This window comes from Pomacea canaliculata, linkage group LG13, assembly GCF_003073045.1.
Source record: "Pomacea canaliculata isolate SZHN2017 linkage group LG13, ASM307304v1, whole genome shotgun sequence".
Classification (NCBI taxonomy): Eukaryota; Metazoa; Mollusca; class Gastropoda; order Architaenioglossa; family Ampullariidae; genus Pomacea; species Pomacea canaliculata.
Window position 1 is genome coordinate 8,095,847 of NC_037602.1, and position 20,382 is coordinate 8,116,228.

General features: G+C 37.5%; 2 protein-coding genes across 5 annotated transcripts in view; one reads left to right on the top strand and one right to left on the bottom strand.

The window, feature by feature from the left end:
- The window catches only part of LOC112554315 (death-associated protein kinase 1-like), a 90,365-nt gene extending 80,944 nt beyond the window's left edge, over window positions 1–9,421 (bottom strand). For both annotated transcript variants that reach the window (XM_025222050.1, XM_025222049.1), the window contains exons 1-2: window positions 9,013–9,421; window positions 6,101–6,319 (exon numbers count right to left, since the gene is read on the bottom strand). In XM_025222050.1, the coding sequence (XP_025077835.1) occupies window positions 6,101–6,319; window positions 9,013–9,077 (284 nt within the window). In that variant the 5' untranslated portion in view covers window positions 9,078–9,421. The remainder of the gene's footprint in view (window positions 1–6,100; window positions 6,320–9,012) is intronic.
- A 251-nt stretch (window positions 9,422–9,672) lies between these two features.
- On the top strand, window positions 9,673–19,001 carry LOC112554354 (very-long-chain (3R)-3-hydroxyacyl-CoA dehydratase-like). Of its 3 annotated transcripts, XM_025222099.1 has the most exons (10): window positions 9,703–9,793; window positions 10,170–10,218; window positions 11,170–11,286; window positions 11,592–11,757; window positions 12,029–12,095; window positions 12,419–12,529; window positions 12,930–13,057; window positions 13,882–14,101; window positions 14,772–14,903; window positions 17,242–19,001. In XM_025222099.1, exons 3-10 carry the CDS (start codon window positions 11,246–11,248, stop codon window positions 17,337–17,339), a joined length of 963 nt encoding a protein of 320 aa, XP_025077884.1. In that variant the 5' UTR covers window positions 9,703–9,793; window positions 10,170–10,218; window positions 11,170–11,245; the 3' UTR covers window positions 17,340–19,001. The 3 variants fall into 3 exon arrangements, with proteins under 3 accessions (XP_025077882.1, XP_025077883.1, XP_025077884.1); XM_025222097.1 differs by lacking the exon at window positions 10,170–10,218 and having other exon boundaries at window positions 9,673–9,793; window positions 11,587–11,757; XM_025222098.1 differs by lacking the exon at window positions 10,170–10,218 and having other exon boundaries at window positions 9,692–9,793.
- The last annotated feature ends 1,381 nt before the right edge of the window (window positions 19,002–20,382 follow it).

Sequence of the window (20,382 nt, forward strand, 5' to 3'; positions counted from 1 at the left end):
GTGCGCCTGTACTTCTTGTACCATGACATTTCTTCTATGACTTAAGCGAGCAGACTGCAAAATACAGCACACTTCTGTGCGCTATTGCCATCAGCATGCAACAGGGAAAGTCCTTGTGCAGCCATCGATACTACACACCCTTTCATCCCACAACGGTCCATATATACTTGCACACGCGATCCACTAAACTTATTTCGATTTTTTTTAACCGATTGATGTTGGCGTCATCATAAACACGCGCTTGCTCTCTCACCTACCCAACCTACCTATGCTGATGCAAACAGTCGAGGACGACTAATTCAAGCAAGGTCTACAGGGCGGGGGGCTGTGAGAAGTCTAAGACTGACTCGAAAAAGAGTCTAGTTTCCACTGTCTCCTAAATCACGAGCCGTCAGTAAATTGCATATATTTTTATTCTTACTTCAGTTGGTTGTTTCTTATTAGCCACCCTGTTAAGGTCTAGCAACTTTGGTTCCACATGATGGACGTTGGGATCTTTGTTTAAGAACAGAGCTATCTCTGGGAGAAAACTAATGCAGGTCACAGTCCTCCTACCGGACCTTTTCAGCAAGCTCCTCTATAAATATTCGTCACGACGTGGTTTTGATCTTTTGTTGCTACAGGTAGGTAACTACTTCTGAGTCTTCCATCAGCGTCTTTATCTCTGACGTTCAAGATACCGAGGTCTCCTAGCATGTAAGTAACCGAGAGATCACACAGGTAGACATGTATGTCAAATGCGCTCTTAATCGAGAAAAGTGCTGAAGCATCAAACATCCGAAACGCCAAGTCCCATCGTACTGGAAAATATATTATTAACAATGTGTTGGCAAACAAGTTTGGACATAGCTCCGTATGTCGACCAAAGTTCCCATGTCCCGAAAGTTCACCCCAAACCCATTGTTTTCCCGTGATCTTCACACACAACTTTGCCAAACCTGGTCAATAGTTCAACAAACTTTGCCTGGGTAGGAAGGGTGGGGCTGATTGCTGGTCCTAAACAGCTGCTTCTTCCTCGACCCATTTGCACTTTCGACTCTACAAACCTTTCGCATCCTGTTTCATCACGCGCACGAAGATGTCGTTATATTCACAGTTCCACAGTACTCTGATATGTTGCTGGGATGAGGTGAAAGGTCAGTACTCAACGCCTTCCCCTACAAACAGGCCCCAGGTTACCCTCATCGTGTTGACAGTGTTTCCAAGCGCCGGGAGAGACACACTTTCGGAATTTCTCAATTGTCTATTATCGAGATTTCGTTACGGGACAGAATGAAAGGAGTGCATAGTGGGTTTAGTGGGTCATAACAACAGAAATACTAACTCAAGGAACAAGAACACGGAATACACAACAACAGAGCTACAACCTCGTGGGACAAGTAAGCAAAACAAAGTAGAGCAACAGAGCTACAGGTTCGTATGACACAAAAACGGGACGGCGAAGAACTGAAAGGTATGCAAAATCCACTATGAAATTAAGCTCACAAAGTTCCCAACAGATCGATAGCACCTGCCTTCAGTCTTCTACAAAAAGAAGCTGGTTTTTAAGCTTTTTTTTTAAAAAAAGGGGTGGGGGATTAGAGTTTCCCTGTCCAACACCTAGATCGTTCGCTAAACAAATAAAATATCAAATGACAGACAATAGTTCAAGCTCAAAGTATATGCGGCAGAACACCCTGCTAAGTCCTTGTCACGTGAGATATCACGTGAACTGGCTCTGCGGGGCACAAATGACGTAACGTGACGCAGACGGCTTCTTGGGGGGTAATTCATGCGGCACAAAGAAATGCTGTTTGCAAGACAGTATTATGTGCATGTGCAACTGCCAGCCTTTAAAATCTCAGCAGGAGGTTAGGGGAGAAAACACGGATGGTTGAAAAACTTTTTTTAAGTTCATGAAATTAAAAAAAAAAAAAAAAACTGTTTGAAATGAGTTTTTCATGCGAAATTCTCCGAACAGAAAAGACACAAAAATCTTGGCGCGAAACAAGATTACCGACGCGTCACACAGACATGCTATCGGCATCCTGCCGCCTGGCTTCTGTCTGCGGAGTTTTCAACGATCTGGGAATATCCTGGAACCGCTCTCCTTAATTCTCCGCAGACCTTTAATTAACATGCACCTGATAGCACTGATTTTCTTTCTAATGCAGTTTCTACTAGCGAGATGGAAGCACGGCTCGCGGCAAGAACGGTCAGGGTGCGCAATACGCCGCTAGTTGGATGGCTAAAGTTAGCAAACTGCTCATAATGGTAACAATGTAAGACTATTTGGCCTGACTGCCTGTGGCTAGTGGCATATCGTACGTCCAGCTCCTGGATCCGGCATGTAACCACAGACTTATTTCTCTTATCCCACTCACCCCCAACCCACCACAACCCGATAAAAAAAAAGGGAAAGAAAAGTGACGCCATAAGTAGTGACAGCAGAGGGTCCCAGCAACAGAACGGGTAGAGAGAAAGGTATAAAAAAAAGTGTGTGAAGGGAAAGGGTAGGGGGGAATAGTACAGGTGCTTGAGGGGGGGGGGAACTAAAAGGACCAAAAAGTATGACTCAACACTACCGCCGCTAATGTAACACCGGTGGCTCTGCAGACGAGAGCAGTGAAGGCAACTAACAGAGAACGCGCACCATAGATTATATATACAGTATTATAAAAAGTCTTTGCATGTATTTCGGGTCGACATCACCAGTAAGCGAGTGCTGCATGACCGAGGTAAGTGCAAGACGGGTGCGCAAGATAAAAGTAAGACCTGGTATGTCTCCTACGACAGTTCTGGGGGCTGGCAGTGAAGCAACCAGAAGCAATAACAATTCTTTAAGCAACTGCTGCAGAGTTGCTAGCAAGGACTGCCGAAGCTTCTCAAGGCTGCCGGTTGTAGCAACGACAAGAACCATCCTAGCTGGCGCGGTCCACCATCCTAACCCCCTTCTCCTTTATATAAAAAAAAAAACCAACAACACTATCGCACAGCTGTCTACATTAGATTGTAATGAGACACAAAACACGACCTGTCAAGCTGAGGGGTTCATAGCAACGTAGTCAGCGTTTGACGTAACCTATCTTTGCTACTCTTCGGGAAGCAACACACAATAGTTTCTACCTGTTTTGCAGATATGCTGAAACATCTCGACATGTATTCTTCTGCAGTTTTATATGTACCAAACACGATCCCAACGCAGCTATAAATGTCCAAATCATACAGCTTTATGGAAAGTTCGCGTCACGCCAGTGTTCTGTCTCAAGTTACCTCCTAAAGGCTGATGTTAAAAAGAACAAGAGAAAAAAAAGTGCCATGGTCGACATGTCTTTAATTTTGGGGGGGGGGGTGTCAGTTTTCTGCATTGTTGCTTCTGCACTGTCTCAAACCTTGAAACAGAGCAACGTCCACTTTATCTTTCCTTCCAGAGTATTAAAGTTCACAAAGATTATGTCGTCTTTCTCCTCCTCCTTTCTGCAGACACAGGCATATTCTCATTTTCCCACAATGCCCCAGAGGAATTATGTGTGGAATTAGTGATAGTTAAATGTAAGCATTTTCATGCAGAAAGCACAAAACATTGTGTTTTGGCATGCCCATTTTTACAAATTATACAGAACTCCTTTTTCAGAAATGAATAGCAAATGACTATAAATAGAACCAAAAATAAGTATTTGATGTATTGGAAACAAATTTCTGCATGGTAACATCAAATTAATAAAAGATGTGTGCTTGGCTTTAGGAAAAGGAAATGAATAAATAAGAAAACAGAAACATCAAAAACAACTGCAGCACAACCAACAATATGGATCACAGTAACAGAAAATGAGACAAAGTATGCAATATAATAAAAGTCTACAGTAATATGTGTATAAGTTATTGCACTTGGCAGATTAAACCAACACTGCATCATACCAGATCTGAACACAGTTAATCACTGGATTCAGGAAACAGACTCAGTTCAACTTGCAAGCTATATTGCATATGCAGAGATTCTGGTTTCTTAGTAAAGGAATGAGATGATAGCTCTTAAGCTAGCTAACAGCACAGGAATTAGAGCTGCAATGATACAGTCTTTATCTAACTTGCCTATTTCATCACCTTGTGGTAAAATCTGCACAGCACTTAATAACAATAAATTAGCACTTTAACATCATTCTCTGATTGGCAGGTACTTGCATGTAATCATTTTCCATGCAAATCAGCCCTTATGCAAATCTACATGGTTAGTCTGATCCTTGCCAAACATGGTAAGAAGTGTGTAGGCTGTGTATGGTTGCTGTACATTGCTTTTCTTTTTTTTTACATTTATGTTTCATTTTAAGATGTTGCCGGTGGCTCCAAATGCTACAAAAATATCTACTGCACATAGCCAGTTGCCAAGTTTTTCTGCAAAGGGCAAGCTTGGACATCATTTGAGACAGTAAGGATGACAGAGAGAAAATAAAAATGAGAGGGAGAGAGAACTAGCAATAGCATTGCAGGGAAGAGGAGGGTGGGGGGCAACTTTTTATCTTTTCCTCCATTTCAAGCGACTGGCACCAATGTGAGAGGTGGAGAAGAGAGGGATTACAGCAAGGGAGCAAGTGTGCATGTGTTGGGAGGGGAACAGCAATTTTTATCTTATTTACAAAGGGAACGTTTCCCTCCTCTCATCCCAACCAAACCATAAAGCCCTTTGATCTGTCCTGCACTGTCAGTCGATAGGACATCATCCAGTAACATTACAACATAGTTTATCTCCTTAAGCTGAACGTTAGGGCCCTTCTCTCCTCTTCCACTGCCCCCCCCCCCAAAAAAAATAAAAAAATAAAAAAAAGACTTACTGGCTTGAGGGGGCTAGTTCTGGACATTTTATTTTTCTGCTGTTATTTGTCATTTTAGCTCCATTGTACTGACCTAAGCTTTTCGATTGTGTCCTCAGTATTGTACTGGACTTTACTCGCCTTTGCTTTGTGTTTTTCCTCAACTGATTTGAAATTTCTCATGGACGATTAATGTTCTCTAGCTAATAACACTTTCTTGTTTTGTAGTCACCACGACTTTACATAGCTCCAAAAGTCATGTGCTTTAACATTTTAATGCAGTTTTTCTCTGCTTGGTGATCATGTGTAAACCAACAATCTCCTGACAATTCTGATATTCCTGATTACTTATCTGTTCCACTTTCTTCAAATGACTTTACGATCTGCAAATCTGAACTGTGACTTGTCAACATCTTGATCTATGAGCAGGATGACATCCAGAAGAACAACAATACTGGAATTCCATTTACAGAAACTGCCAAAGGGATTTGTGTCTGTAAAGCGCAGTGAGAATGGCTCTGGCTGGGGAAACAAGTTTCAAAAGCTCACATTATTATTTAAAATGTGGGCGTCAACAAGCTACCTGGGTGATGCCAGGTACCCTGGCTAGTAGATCAATAAATATCACAAATAACCATAGCAACTGATGGCCTGAGAGTTACACATACACTTTGCTGCTTCTTTTATTGTCACAGGGATGAGTACACAATATGTGATGTTACACTACTGACCAATGCTGTTACACTTATTTAGTCATTAAACCAGTCTCTACTCACTTATTTCAGCACTGACTGATGCAACACAAGCTAGTCAATGTGTTAATATTGTTAAGCATAATAGGTAGTTATTTAAAGGCCAGCATGATGTTCTAAAGGACCACACATATCGCTGACATACAAAGAAAGTACCATTTGTGGGTCTTTAATAAAAGTCAAGACTGATAAATTGAAATACCACACACAATAATTCTGTGACTAAAGCTGCCTTGACTTGGAGATATCAATCACTGTAAATGTCCTCTGCATGTGGGGAATTAGGTTCTAGAACACTGAAAATGAGTACTTCACACCATCTTTTGTGACTATTTAGTTGGAGATAACAAAAATCTTTCTTTTATCTCCATTCAGACTCAGTTATAGAGCTCTATGGTTATTGTATACCATACATATTTCTATCTCCTAACCAAAATTTTGCTGACTTATTTTGTTTGCACAAAAAGTAAAAAATTCACATGCTGTACTACTGACAGTCTCATGACAACAAAGACAAAAGGGTGGAAAATAAATGAGTACAGAACACCCCAAACTACTCACAGTTCCAGCACAAGAATGACTTCCTGCTTGGTGTCATAGACCTCATGGAGGCTGATGACATTGGGGTGGTTCATACACCGCAACACATTGATCTCTTTCACTATGTCTTCCATTTTTGCTCCTTTCCGCCCTCCTCCCCTCCGTTTTCGGATGAATTTGGCAGCAAAGGCTTGCCGAGTCTTCCGGTGAATGCATTTTCGCACCACAGCAAAGTGGCCACTGTAGATAAATTACATTTGTAAATAATGAAGCCTATATAACTTATTTACTTCTTGCAAACAATATAAGCACAAAAGTGGTTTGGGGGCTGGAAAAAGTACACACAATTCTACCTAAATATACAATGAGGCACATGCTGTGATCTGCATGCTTGCTAACACTTACAACTAAAAAAATAGAATATCTTCCCTTACAGGAATCTACAAAGTTATTATTTGGCTACTTCTTGCAATTAATACACATCCATATCTTAAATTTTAACCTTAACATTGTCAATAAAAGACAAGAATGCAGCATACTGTTTTCCTGGCCACAAAATCTGCTCTTAGATATAAGAAAATTTGATAATATCAAAAGATTTGAATCTTAATACACAGATGTACCAATTTATGAAAATGCCAGTCCAGATCTTGACCTTGAGTGAAGAAATAAATTTCTTGTCCTATTACATGATCCTAGCCACAATTGTTTAAATATCAACAATCAATGCTAGTTAATTGGTCAAGGGATTCAACAGTTACCAATAACATAAGCTAACTGTGCTTAATCAGTTTATGCATCATGAGGTCACAATATATTCAACATGTTCAATCTGATTCAATCTACTTATTTCTTGCAAGGTGCAGAAGTACCCACCAAAGCTATTCAAGTGTGCCAGCAGCAAGATCAAATTCTGATAAAATGAATGGCTTGACCTCTCAACACACAGCCAGTGAACTCTGCTTTAAGAACTACTGGAACTTGCCTACCATTTTAACTATGAGATACTACAAGAACCCTGGTGTCAAAACATACCAGCTATTAAAGAGCATGTGCTTGTTGTATGCACTATGTATCCAAGTAGTTTGAAGGCCAATCAAAAACATTATACTACTGTTAGTCACTTGTATCACTCAAAGATGAAATGAAAAATTTATTTCTGTGACTACGATTTTCCAAACCTACCTCATAAAATGTAGTCAACGAAAAGATTTGACTGCAGAAAAATGTGAATACTACAGAAAGGAAATAATTGGCTTTTTTGCCCATTTCCAGGCAAGAATTTTTTGCTTGATTTTATTCACTTCTTCTATAGACCATCCCTTGTAACACATAATCCTTAAACTAACAAGTAAACGTTGGTGTCCTAATTTTTATTTGTTCTGGCCTCTTTTTAATGTTTGTTAAATCTCCTCCTGCAATAGCTTCATTTCCAGTACAGGTTACATTCCTTTCACTTTAATCCAAATAGCCTATGCTGTTAGTTTAGGAAAATCAGACAAAGAAAATTATACACTTCACAAAATAATCTCTTTAATGAAATATGTTAGAAAGTTTTGTTTCCTTGATGTTGATGTCTTCATTAACTTTATTTATATCAAATAATGTTACATTAAGAATTTAACAATAATCTTAAAAAGAACAATATTAATATCAATGATACTAGTTGATGTAAATAAACTGATACGTGTATTTTATTGTTTGTTACTGATGCAAGAATGATGCAAATATTTTATTATATACTGAAAGTGACATTGTCTTTATTACTATGTTATTTCTTCGCTTGCACTTTTAAAAAATGGAACTGAGGTTCGTGTCTTGTTTCTGTACCCTAAATGGCAGGGGCAGAAGGTAGGAGGAGGCAAAGGAATCCTTCATCTCACACAAGGAAGTATTGATGAACTTGTGTTCTAATGCATAGCCACAACCACATTGGCAAACAGAATGAGACAGAGTGGCTACACAATAAAAAAGAGAGAGAAATGCCGCTCTCAACAGTGAAACATTGATCAAATATTGAAACAATCCTTAGTTTACACTGCACAGATGGTGATAATACTGCAGTGTTTCTGACAGAAAAAAAAAACAAACTGAACTTGTAGAAATAAATAAAAATGAAAAGTAATCGACTTAATATGGCTATCAAAGTAGTATGTGTTTCTTCTCCACAAACTGAAGTGCACAATCTTCTCCATTTAAAACTAAAGATTTACATTCCGTATCCAAGGTAGGAAACTGTTTCTCCGCATTTTCACTAGGGTTGAAAAGCAATGACTAGCCAAATCTACATTAATGCGCTCAGGAATCTGAACATACTTCTTTTCAAAACCTGTGTTACATACAACCTGTTATGACAGCCCCAAGGTAAACTACATTTTCAATAATGCATAAAATATCATACATTCAACCAAAGTTACTGTGGTGAATTGTTCCACCTTCCATAATTAACACTACTCTCTGATAAAAATATTGTAGAAACTTTCTTCATTTTCAATAGCACCATCCCATAAAGCACTGTCACTCGTGGGATTGACCATCTCAATCTCTAACTGAATATTTTTCACTCGTGGATGTATCTACGCTGTCTGCAACATGTTTGGGATATATACATGTATATATTGCCAAGGCTGCTACCTCTGCAGTTTTGTTACCGAAAGGTCGCTGACCGTAAATAAAACATATATATAGGGATGTGATTCTACTTTTATTATGTTCAATGCCAATGTTCAGCTTGCTGAATATGATTCCAGTAATCATGAAGTAAGCTTCATTCACTTTCTGTCCTGCCACCGGCATCCAACACGATGAAAGTAAAAACGACCGTCGACCTCATTTGAACTTCCTGCTGACCAAAATGAAAAACCAGTCCTTGTTATTAATGCTTTTGTAACGGATCATTCTCAGACGCCAAGCGAAAAAATCGTTTGCCTTACCTTCCGAGATCTTCACCCACTTCATAATTGTCTTCGAACGGCTCTAGCTTGAAGACAGAATCCATATCTGAATGAAGAGTGATTCATTATTGATACAGTCCCAAAATAAAAATGAAGCATTCGATCATAACGCATTAACAAAATCAACACAATAGTCTCGAGATGAATATCCCAACGTGCACAACACTCCCACAGTCTTGTTACACTCAACTGCCCTAGCCGGAGACTAGAGAGGTCTGAAAATGTTTATCATCTGCTTCTCGGTAGCGGAAGCACGTTCTGAACCGAGGCGTAGACAGTTCGTTGTGACAAATGAAACATTGCAGAAAGTTTGTTTCGATCTGTGCATTAAGAATGTTCAGCTATTCTAACCAAACAGTTTGTTCCGTGGCGATTAAATTTCATTCATCTTAATTCCTTTTTAGCTTAAGACATTTCGAAAGTAAAAAAGAAAAAGAAATAAAATATTTTTTTTTTAAAAGGCGAAGAGAAAACATGGGCTAGACTAAATCTTTGGACCTTATAATGTGTATTGATAGATATACAGAAAGAAGAGAATTCCCTATGAAATATTGCTTACAATTTGATTAAAATTGTATCTTTTTCGAATGCTGAATGATAAATTAAAATCAAGTAATGTGACATTTTAATAGTCAACATTAAAATCTAGTCCATCTTTAGTGAAAACTTACTAAAGATGGCCGATACGTTGAATCCGTTTGTCTACTGGGGACAAACAAATGACAAAATTTCACTCAAGATTGCACTGAGAAACATAGAAGTAAGCTTTTGGCATTTAATATAACCTGTGTATTTGTAAGTTTGCTCTAAAAAACCCAAAAAGCTATTCTAATAGTTATGATTGCGACTGCATTCATTAGTAATGCTGAGTGCTGACGATTTTTGGACCGGTATTTCGATGGAAAAATGTTGCTGAAGCAGGACAAAATTGCTTACATTTGTATTTACAACTCCACTACACATTCAGTTTGTCTTATTCCCACTCTCCCTTTTTACGTCGATCTATCGCTATATCACTCTTTGTCAAGGATTTTCCTCTTGTGCTTTCCATCTACGAGATAGCGTTCTATGTGATCAGATCTAAATAGCACGGGAATAGAATCTTTTCAGAAACTATGTAGTTCTGGTCCCAACAGATTGGAAACACTTTCCTCTGGGCAATGACTGGAAGATGTGGCTGGATGGGTGAGTTATTCGATCTTTTGCCTTAAATGCATATAAACATGCATGAAGAGAGAGAAGTGGTAGACCAATAACATTGAGTGTGCTAATGAAAGTTATGGTGCCGTTATTAAGCTTGAAAACAGGGGTGTTATGGAAGATCACCAGTAATGTGAGATAAAGTAAAAGAGTGTAAAAGCTGCCTCAGTGTCAATATGTAACATACTTTTCCTTTCACTCCAGTATATTAAGCTTTTTTTCTTATTTCTAGTGCATGCATGCCAATTAGTGCTACCACGCATTAAACGTAAACATTATTTGCACAAATATAGATATATAAAAAGACAATGGTAGTGATGTGAAAATTGTTTCACATCCAGCAGATTTTGGCATTTTCCAAACCATCAAGCTTGACCCAAATTGATGCAAAGGCAACCATGTGAAGAAAATTTTATTTTTATTGACTGCAAGCTGTTTATTTTTTCCACACCATCCAGCCATATCCTTCAGTGCTGTAGGCAATTTTCTGAATGTCTGATATTAAACTTTTGTGTAGGTCCCCTTTAATCTTGCAAATCTCTAATATGCAGAAGTGAATATGTAATAAACGTCACTCAGTGCTAGGAATTTCAGCATCATGGAGTCCAAAACTGTTATTGCTGCACTGTTTGCTGCTTCATTAACATCACCATCATAATACCCCAACTGAATGGATGTAGTTTACATGCTTGTGCAGATACTGAGGAATTCAGGGTATCTTATAACTTCTAGCATAGATGTGGCGTGTAGCTGTCTTCATTTTCTGCAGTAAGATTTAAAAGTGAATCACAATTTGAATGCTTTTTTATTTTAGTGGCACTTAGGCCTTACAAATATCAACATCATGCAATAGTCTTTCGTATCATTTTATTGCTATTTTTCAGCTGGCAGTTAGTAATAATATACGTTTGTGAGTGTTGTGTTTTTCACTCCTAGGATGAACAGGTCAATCTGACCAGAGAAAATCTCTCATTTAGAGCAACAGGAGATGGAGTGAAAGGAAATAGCCTATATGGTGTCAGTCTCAGCTTCTATCAACCGGTTGATCCTGAGGTTTGTGAGCATAAACAGCTGTCATTTTCATGGTTATTGACATCATTATTTTAAATGTCACATTTTCTATATTTTTCTTTATCACCTGTATTCTGTAGATTTGTATATAAAGGTAAAAGGAGAAATGTTACTGGCAGTATTTGTGACAGTTTAAAAGAAATCTTGTATTGGTTTCTCTTTTGTAAATTTGCTATAGTCAAATTTCATTTGTATTTTTATTTTCTTTCCCAGTCGTTAGGTTTATTTTTGGTATTTTTGTTTTAGTTTCAGTATTATTAACTTCGGTACTACTTTGTGCAGAATAGCTTTTATCGCAAGACAGCCACAGATGTAGAATTCCAGATAAAGAAAGATCAGCCTGAGAGCTGGCCTCGTCTAACTGGGGAGAGAGTGAAGCTGCCATGGCTTAAAATAGATTTTGACAAGTTCTTAGTCGATGATGAATCTGATGAAGAGAAAGCACAACAAAGTGTAAGTAACTTAATAACTGGGTGGCTGTTTTCCTTCCACTTTTATGTTAGTGTTTGTATTCATTGGTTTCAAGACTCAGTGTGTGTGTGTGCGTTTGGTCTGAAAAGTGAGCAGGTAGGGGAACTGGGAGATTAAGAGTAAAACTTCAATCCAATCTTGACACACACATGCCAAATGTGTATATGACATTCACATACATGCTAAAAGTACAACCATTTTTGATGTAATTGTCATTTAAAAGTTTTCATATCTTTTCTGTATATTCTTACAGAACTTTGACAAAGAGATGATGGACAAATTTATGGAAGATTTCAATAAAGAGAAGCCATCAGAATCAAGTAAGGATTTTCTTATAACGCGAAGATTCTTCTGACTAAAAATTTAATGGGTTTGCATTTATTGGTATACATTCTTTAGAAGACTTATTATCAAACACCAGGTCAGAATGGCCATAGAATGCTTGACCAGATTTATTGCTTGTAACATTTTGCCTTCAAAGCAGAACCAGATGCACCTGTGATTGCATCAACCCTAAACGTAGAAATAGAGGTCATGATCATCTTATTCCTCACTATTTATCTTTGTAGATATTTTCTAGTCTAAGAACTTTGGTGCTTAATGAATATACTTACTAATAACTCCAGATTTTGTCGGATTTCAGAACCATTCACTATCAAGCTGAACTACCTGGTGTGTTACAACCTGTTCCAGTTTATAGGTTTTAGCTATGTAATCTTTGGTCTTTTATTTCATTACATAACCAAAGGCTTAGGTAAGTGTGGGTGTGTTTTGGTTTTTATGTCACATCTATATGATTGTACATTTTCTTGTTCTTTTAATGGAAAATTTTGAAAACATGCGGATTGACAAATGATTTAAATGCATACACAGCATTAGCAATAGAAGAATAATATTTCCAAGTTGAATTCAACTCTAAATGCCCAATAATTTAAATAAATAAAATGAAAGAGAAAGTTTTCTCACAGTTCCTGCAGAGTGTAGAATGACCTTCTTCCACTCAGTCCCATGTTCAAAGTAAAGGGAAACTCCCATCAACAACACCTGAAGTAGGTGGCTAAATATTTTGCTGGTTATATCTCTACTTATCTAGATGAAAGGAGCAGAGATTGAAGAACAATTAAATTAATAAAATTTTCCATGTCTGGTTACAGAGGCCAAGCACACTGCATTTGAAGCAGTGGGATTGCAGCTGATGATCTGCCAACTGGCAGCTTTTTTGGAGGTCCTTCATCCCATGTTAGGTTTAGTCAAAACAGACATTGTCACTCCTCTTGCACAGGTAGGAAACACTGCTGCTTGCTTTATGGCATTTTCTGTTGTGTTCCAAACACATTTGTTAGTAGTAAGATATGAAAAAAACAAAGAGTATGAAAATGTTATTTAACTGAAGTTTTTTTATACTTTTAACTGTTTACAGTTCAGGGTGTTTTGTTTTTTTACTCATCTGACCAGTAGATTTTTTTTTATTATTATACATGTTGAAATTAACTGTCAGGAGTTAATCCATTTATTTTATATTTTCAGTGATAGTTTTTGCTGACAGACATTCCTTAAGTATTTTGCAAAAGTAGTTTTTTGTATGTACATGTGTGTAGCATGTGAGCATGGTGGGGTAGTAAGATAGAGGGAGGATGATGATGATGATGATGATGTAGTTTTATAGCGCGCTAGTATCCGCATCACAAAGATGCGCTCAATGCGACATTAATGGACATTAATGGAGGATGCAGTACTTGCTGAATGATATATCTTTCCTTTTAATTAAAGCTAATGGTTTTCTGGAGCAAAGTGAATAGGGTTTAGTTGACCATAAGGAAACAATATAAACTGTAGTAATGCTTCATTGTACAGCAGCCAGATAATTTATAGTTCACCACATTGTTAGATAGCAAATGATATTTTAAGTTGTATCTTCTCTTTAAAAGTTTCAAAAATACTTGTCTTGTGTTTTTCTATTTATAAGAGTATATGTAATATTTTTCTCATAGATATTGCAATGTTTATACAAATATTTTCATTCTTCCATGGTTTTTGTAGAATATAAATAAAAAAAATTTCCAGATTCTTTTATGTAGCTTATTATCTTTGTGTGATTCTGTGCAGGTCTTGGGAAGAAACTTTATTCTCTTTCTCCTGATTTTGCAAGAACCTCGATTACAGGAGCAACCTGTTGTTTTCTACCTTATCCTAGTATGGGGTGGCATAGAGCTCGTGCGCTATCCATTTTATATACTGCAGAGCATGGGTCAAGAACTGGCTCTTGTCACATGGCTGCGCTACACACTGTGGATTCCACTCTATCCTTTGGGTATACTTCTAGAAGGTAAAGCTCACATAGACCGATTAAATTGCTGGTATATTTATTCATTCTTAAAATTTGTCCTTAATAATTAAAATTTATCATTAGGTTTAGGACTTGAGAGAGATTGTGTGTGTGAGTGATGGAAAGAGAGAAATAGAATGTTAGTTTCAGAGAAATGGGGAACAGAGATCATTAAAGACTTAAAGAGAGATTTGTTAAAAACTACAGAATATATATATACAGCTCAGTATGCATTGTACAGAGAAATTTCAGGAATATATATAAACATCAAATTTTGTATGCCAAAAAATTCCTTTATAAAATGTGATGCAAACAGTGAATGCAAAACAATTACTGACAAAAGTGTATACTGGTACTCTATTTTGCCAAATTACCATCACTTATGCAACATATCCCATTACAGAAGTTTGTTATTCTGTCAAGTTGGTTTTTTTTTTTTGTTTTTTTTTTTTTTTTAGCAGACAAAAATATGCAACATCACCAGGCAATATATCTTTTGTAGCTGACCAAAGCACTGCTCTCGTCTTTTCCCCATGTTGGTCAGGACATGAGTCTTGACCTTTCACCTTTACTCTATCTCTCCCTGTCAGTATGGTCTGCATGGTAGACAGATGAATGTTGACCTCATTCTACACTGCATCTTTTACCAGCCGAAATCTCTTTTTGGCAGGCACTCTTGTGTTCATGGCAATTCCATTGTTTGAAGAGACAGGGTTTTTCAGCTTTTCGCTACCAAACACACTTAACATGGCATTCTACTTTCCTTGGATTCTGCAGATTTATCCTATTATCTTAGCTGGTGGTAAGTATACCTTGAAAATTTAAACTTGTGGTGCAGTTAGCTCATTATGACTTAATACCTTGCATTGTGTATTGTGCAATGAAGACATGCTTGTGAGAATGTAAATGTGGGTGATTACAAAATAGCTGAGGAGGGACAGAAGCCTAGCCACCATTCAGTTTTAAAGAGTGAACTCCCCTTGACAGACCTAAAACCAGAAAAGATGTGCAATAAAAGGTTAAAGTAAGAAGACAATTTTGCACAGATTCTAAATTCAGCTATTAAGGCAGTAGAGGTTCTTAAGTTCAGACAAAAATCTGCCCTTGTGTCAAGACCGAACAGAAAACGTATCCATAAAAATAGTTTTTTGGAATACTGTCATAAGGTGGGACTGCTATGACAACATTTAATTTACAACTGTTGTGATCCTTAAATGTGTTGTCCATTAAATAATATGTGACCAGCCACAACAAAATGAGTCTTAAGTTGGAAACTTGAAATTTGAGAAATTGAATATTTTCAAAATGTACAGGTCTGGGCCTTTCTTTTGACACCAAAGTTATTCTTCTATCCCTAAAACTGAGTGAGTTATAAAGGTTTGAAGTATGGAGGTACAGAGGTGGCCTTTTTGAGAAAGGTTTTAAGATTTTTTAGCAATTCATCCAGGTTTTTCCTTAGCAATGGATACTTCTAATTGTTCACACTGTGTTAAATTTTGTGATAAAATACAGCACGTTACATCAAAAGTAACAAAAAATACATAGAAATGAATATTTGCACAACTTTCATGACCAACCTGAGTAAGCTAGCAGAGGAAGCAGAGAAAACTGGCTTAAAGGTCAACTGAAAGAAGACCAAAGTGATGAGAATCAACAACAACTAGGAACTCCCATTCCAACTTCAAAGAGAGAACATCCTGGGAACAGACTGCTTCACGTATCTGGGGAGCATTGTCAACAAGGATGGTGAAGCGGACGATGACATCAAAAGCTGCATCAACAAGGCCAGGCATGTTTTAAACAGCCTACGCCCCATCTGGAACTCCCAAGCATTATCCTTCTGCAGTAAGACCCACATCTTCAACACCAATATGAAGGCAGTCCTGCTGTATGGTTCTGCAACCTGGAGAGTGACAAATAACATCAACAACAAGCTCCATACCTTTACCAACCGATGACTACACCATATTCTGGGAGTAAGCTGGCCTGAAAAGATCTCCAACAGGAGCCTGTGGAAAAGAACCAAGCAGAATGCCACTAACCAAGACATCAAAAAACACAAATGGGGCTGGATAGGACACACCCCGGCAAACCAGCCGACGCCATTGCCAAGCAGGCACTTGACTAGAATCCTCGGGGTAAGAGGAGAGTTGGGAGACCAAAGAAGACTTGGAAAAGAACAGTAGAAAGCGAGGAAAAGTACGTCAGAACTACATGGGCCCAACAGAAAGGAGGTGCCCAAAACTGGGTTCGCTGACGAGGCGGTGTTGCAGACCTGTACTCCTCAAGGGGTAACAAGGACTAAACTAACAACTTTCGTGCCAAATTGTGTTTGTTCATAGACATGTACTCTTCTGTTAATTCGTTCGGCACTAAATAAACACTTTCCCTTCATTCAATAAAAAGCATGAAATGATCCACTGGTTTCATGAATTAAAATCTAATAATGCTGCGCCACTCAGATACGTTTTTGCCATGCTTTCACTTTTCATAGCACGTGTGAACAAAACCTGGCGGCAGGAACGAGTTTCATGACCTTCAGCCAATCGCTCAGTGCCTTTCTTTTTGTTACCAAGGAAAGTTCAGTATCTGATTCTCCCATTGGATAGTGTCAAGATCAAAGACCGTATTTGTTTACTCCTAAACTTTTGCAGACAAATCTTTTGATTCATTGATATTTGAATGAGTCTTTAAAGAGACTGAAAATACAGATTCTAGGCTCTTTGGCAAGATATAATACAGTGGGGTTTTGACAAGAAAATTAAACTGAAACAGACTGAATTTTTCATTTTCCTGTGGAAATCAACATAGATAGCCATGGGGTACCTTAATTTAGCTGTATTTTAAGACAATTTATAACTTTTATTTAAACACAGCAGTGTATTTTCCTGTAAGTTTAATAACTAAGGAACCCATTTTTAATGAAAAATCAAACTGCACAAAATTTACCCCAATCACTTTTTGGGGCCTCTAGTACAAAACCATTCTCATTTTGTCATGGTGGGTCACATATAACATTAATTTGTGTAAACAACAATTAAAAATATTCGACTTTTTGGATTGGATCTCTGCACTTTTTTGGTTGAAGAAACTGCTTCTTGTTTTCTAAAATATATGCACAATTCTTTTCTCTGCTTCAGCTGGGTACTTCATGCTTCAGCACATGTATCGGCAGCGAAAGAGACGGCTAGGACCGGCCCTTTTCTCTCGCCATATGTTTGCTAAGAAAAGCAGATGATTTCAGGCTGCTGTTATTTTTCTGTCAGTGTATTTTCACCCCATATTTAGCATGTTATGAACATGAAAAACACTGCAGCTGATTTTTAACATTTGAGTGTCCCATTGAAATTTTCCCATCATTTGGAAAAGTTGTGCAAGTATAAAAAAAAAATCATTTAAAAAAACTTATCTTTGTTCATTTATCATTGGTTTATTATGGTTTACATTTTCTGCTAATGATAATGATGCTATAATATCTGATAACTTTTGATTGAAAGTATTGTATGAAAGTTCACATTTTTATACAAAAGATACAGAGGTAAGTTTTTGTATGTGAGCATAACATGCAGTTGCAGACCCTCATGTTTAATGTGATGGATGCTAATGATGAGCAAGGCCTTAGGAATAAAGAACTGTCATCAATGTGGATATAATTATGTAGATTCATTGACATGAAATATCAATATTCTTTTGGAGCACATTTTCACAGCATACAGAAATGCATATTGATGCCATAATTTTGGTTATTATGTTTGTTATGTGTACTTTGTTGATGTTTTATAGTGATATTGTGCAATTTCCAATTAAATTCAGCTACTGTATAGATTATTCTTGAAGGCCTTTAGGGGATGGATTGTGTAAGTTAATGGCAAAAAAAGGAAAATTTAATTCCATGGAGCAAGAGATTAAGATCCTTTTTTTTTTTGTGTAAATATTTGTTTTAGCTGTTCTGTGCATTTAGCTGGAACTCTCAGTCTTTAAGGGGACATGATATATCAGTACAGCAAAACTGCACATTGTTCACACTGTTCAGTTGAAAAGTTGTCACTTCAAGTCTGGTTCAGATAAAACATTTTTATTCTTTTGCTGTCACTGCTGTCACAGCATATACATTTCTAATTCACAAAAAGCAAACTTAAACGAAAGAAGTTTATTTTAAGTAAAGCAAAAGTCCATAGAATTTTCATATGATAACATTTCTGGATTACTCTCTGGTTCTGGGCTTGAAATAGTTCAAAGTAGGCAGTCAGTGCCTGAAAATAGTCCGTCTGTCTGCAAGACTTATAATCCAATTCCTCCATCCAGATCATAGAGTAGTAGGAGTTACATAAATGGTGTATGACTGCAAAATCTGTTTCGTGTAGATTGTCAAGAAGTACATGATCCTGCAACCAGTTGTTTCCCTTCTGTTGGCACATTGTTAACTTCAGTAGTATTTTGTTAAAATTCATGCTGCTAGAGTGCATACCATGACCAATCTGAGTAATGCAATCACATATTAAAAAAATTATTTAGTCTAGTTTATACCTTTAATGAAAAGTTGTTATAAGTATTCGAATGAAAAATTTATTAAGGAATATGAAATGGTCAGTGAGGATCTTATCCAACGTCAGTTTTTATTGGAGGAAGGGGGTGTCTATGGAAAAGGAGTTGAGCGTAACTTTATTTAGCAAACAAAATTGTTTTATGAAACATGAAAGAGACAAAAAATGAGAAGCATGTGTGTTGCGAAAGAAAGTGCTCAACTCGGTGACAAAAAGCAACATGGTGTGTTGACCTGACTTAGAGTACTCTTCTTTAAGGAGGCATTGCATGATCTCTTAATTTTTTTCTGGTCATTTGCAAGCATATGTGATTGTGGCATGCATGAAAAATTTATTAAAGTCATTAATCTGATTAAGAAACTTGTTGTGTTTATTTCTTGTTTATTTTAATCACTTTCCTAAGGCTATGGGATTCTTAACATTTACCTTTCAATTTATCCTCTGAAAAATGGCAACCTGCAAATTATAGGAGTATTGAATTTTTTTTTTTTTAATTCAATTGTAACAGTTCTGAGACATCAGGTAAGACTAATCCAGATAGAATCAACTGTGTAAGGAGAACAACTAATTGGATACAATTGTTGCCAATATATAACACAGTCAGGAAAGTTTGAGACTGCTCATTTAAGACCAAGTGCTTTCTGGCAACGATGTGAATGCATCAACTTTGGTTCGCTATTCAGTACAAGAAGCGTGGTCCTACAGTGCAGATAAGACTGGTCCTTGGCTTACATCTTCTCGGAGGACGATCACATTTTTCATGATGTAACTCAGGACTAGCTGACAATGATTTTCTTCAGTTTCCTCCCCACTTTATCTCTCCTCCCTTGCCAACTCTGTCTCACAAAGTGTGCAGGTAGAAGCCACTAATACACATTTTCAAGAGGTAAAACTTTTACTATTAATAAACTAGCCAACCTTAACCACCAAGGGGTGTGACAATTTATCTTCTTGTAACGTGTATCAAAAATATCCTGTGTATGATTATTAGTTATTGTTGATTTTGCTTTACTAAGAAAGATAACATTTCTTTATCATACGATTTGTAAAATGATTAAAACTGTATTTTGATTATGCACGTCTCTGTGGGTATGAAAAAGGGAGCAGGGTTATATTTTGTCAAAAGGCTGGTCTTAACTGGGTAAAGTGTCAAGCATCAATCCCTGAAGTGCCCCAGGGTCCCATTGTATTGACAAACAAGTTGGGACATTCCTTAGCATGTCAACTTAGGTAAAAATGCCCAGAATATTTGTCTCAAAATAACTGATTCCATGTGACCCTAACACACACACCCCTTCGCCAAACTTGCTCAAAAAGTTAAGCATTTTCCCCGATTAAGATGTATGTCTTTCGAAACAATTTAATAAGCACCATTTTTACCTCCACCGATGAGCAGTTGTGCAACTTGGGACCCTTTTTTTCGGTTGCTGGAAAATACATTGGGAGTGGTTTTAAAAATATGTGTATAGAGTAACGCCTGCAATCGGTGTTATCAGCGACCTAATGTCAGTGTTTCAATCTTGGCAAGAGGTCATACGATCAAACCCATCCCAGCTCCACGCCGTCCCGGACAAGAGCATCGATGAACCAATGAGACTGCGCGGGTTTGACAGCCTCACCACTTCTCATTATGTCCGTTGACGGAATGTTGACTGGGAAAGCTCACTGTGGGGAAAACCTTGACCTACTCGTCTCCCCAAGGAGTGTGGCAAAAAAATTGTGTTTGTTTCCTTCTCG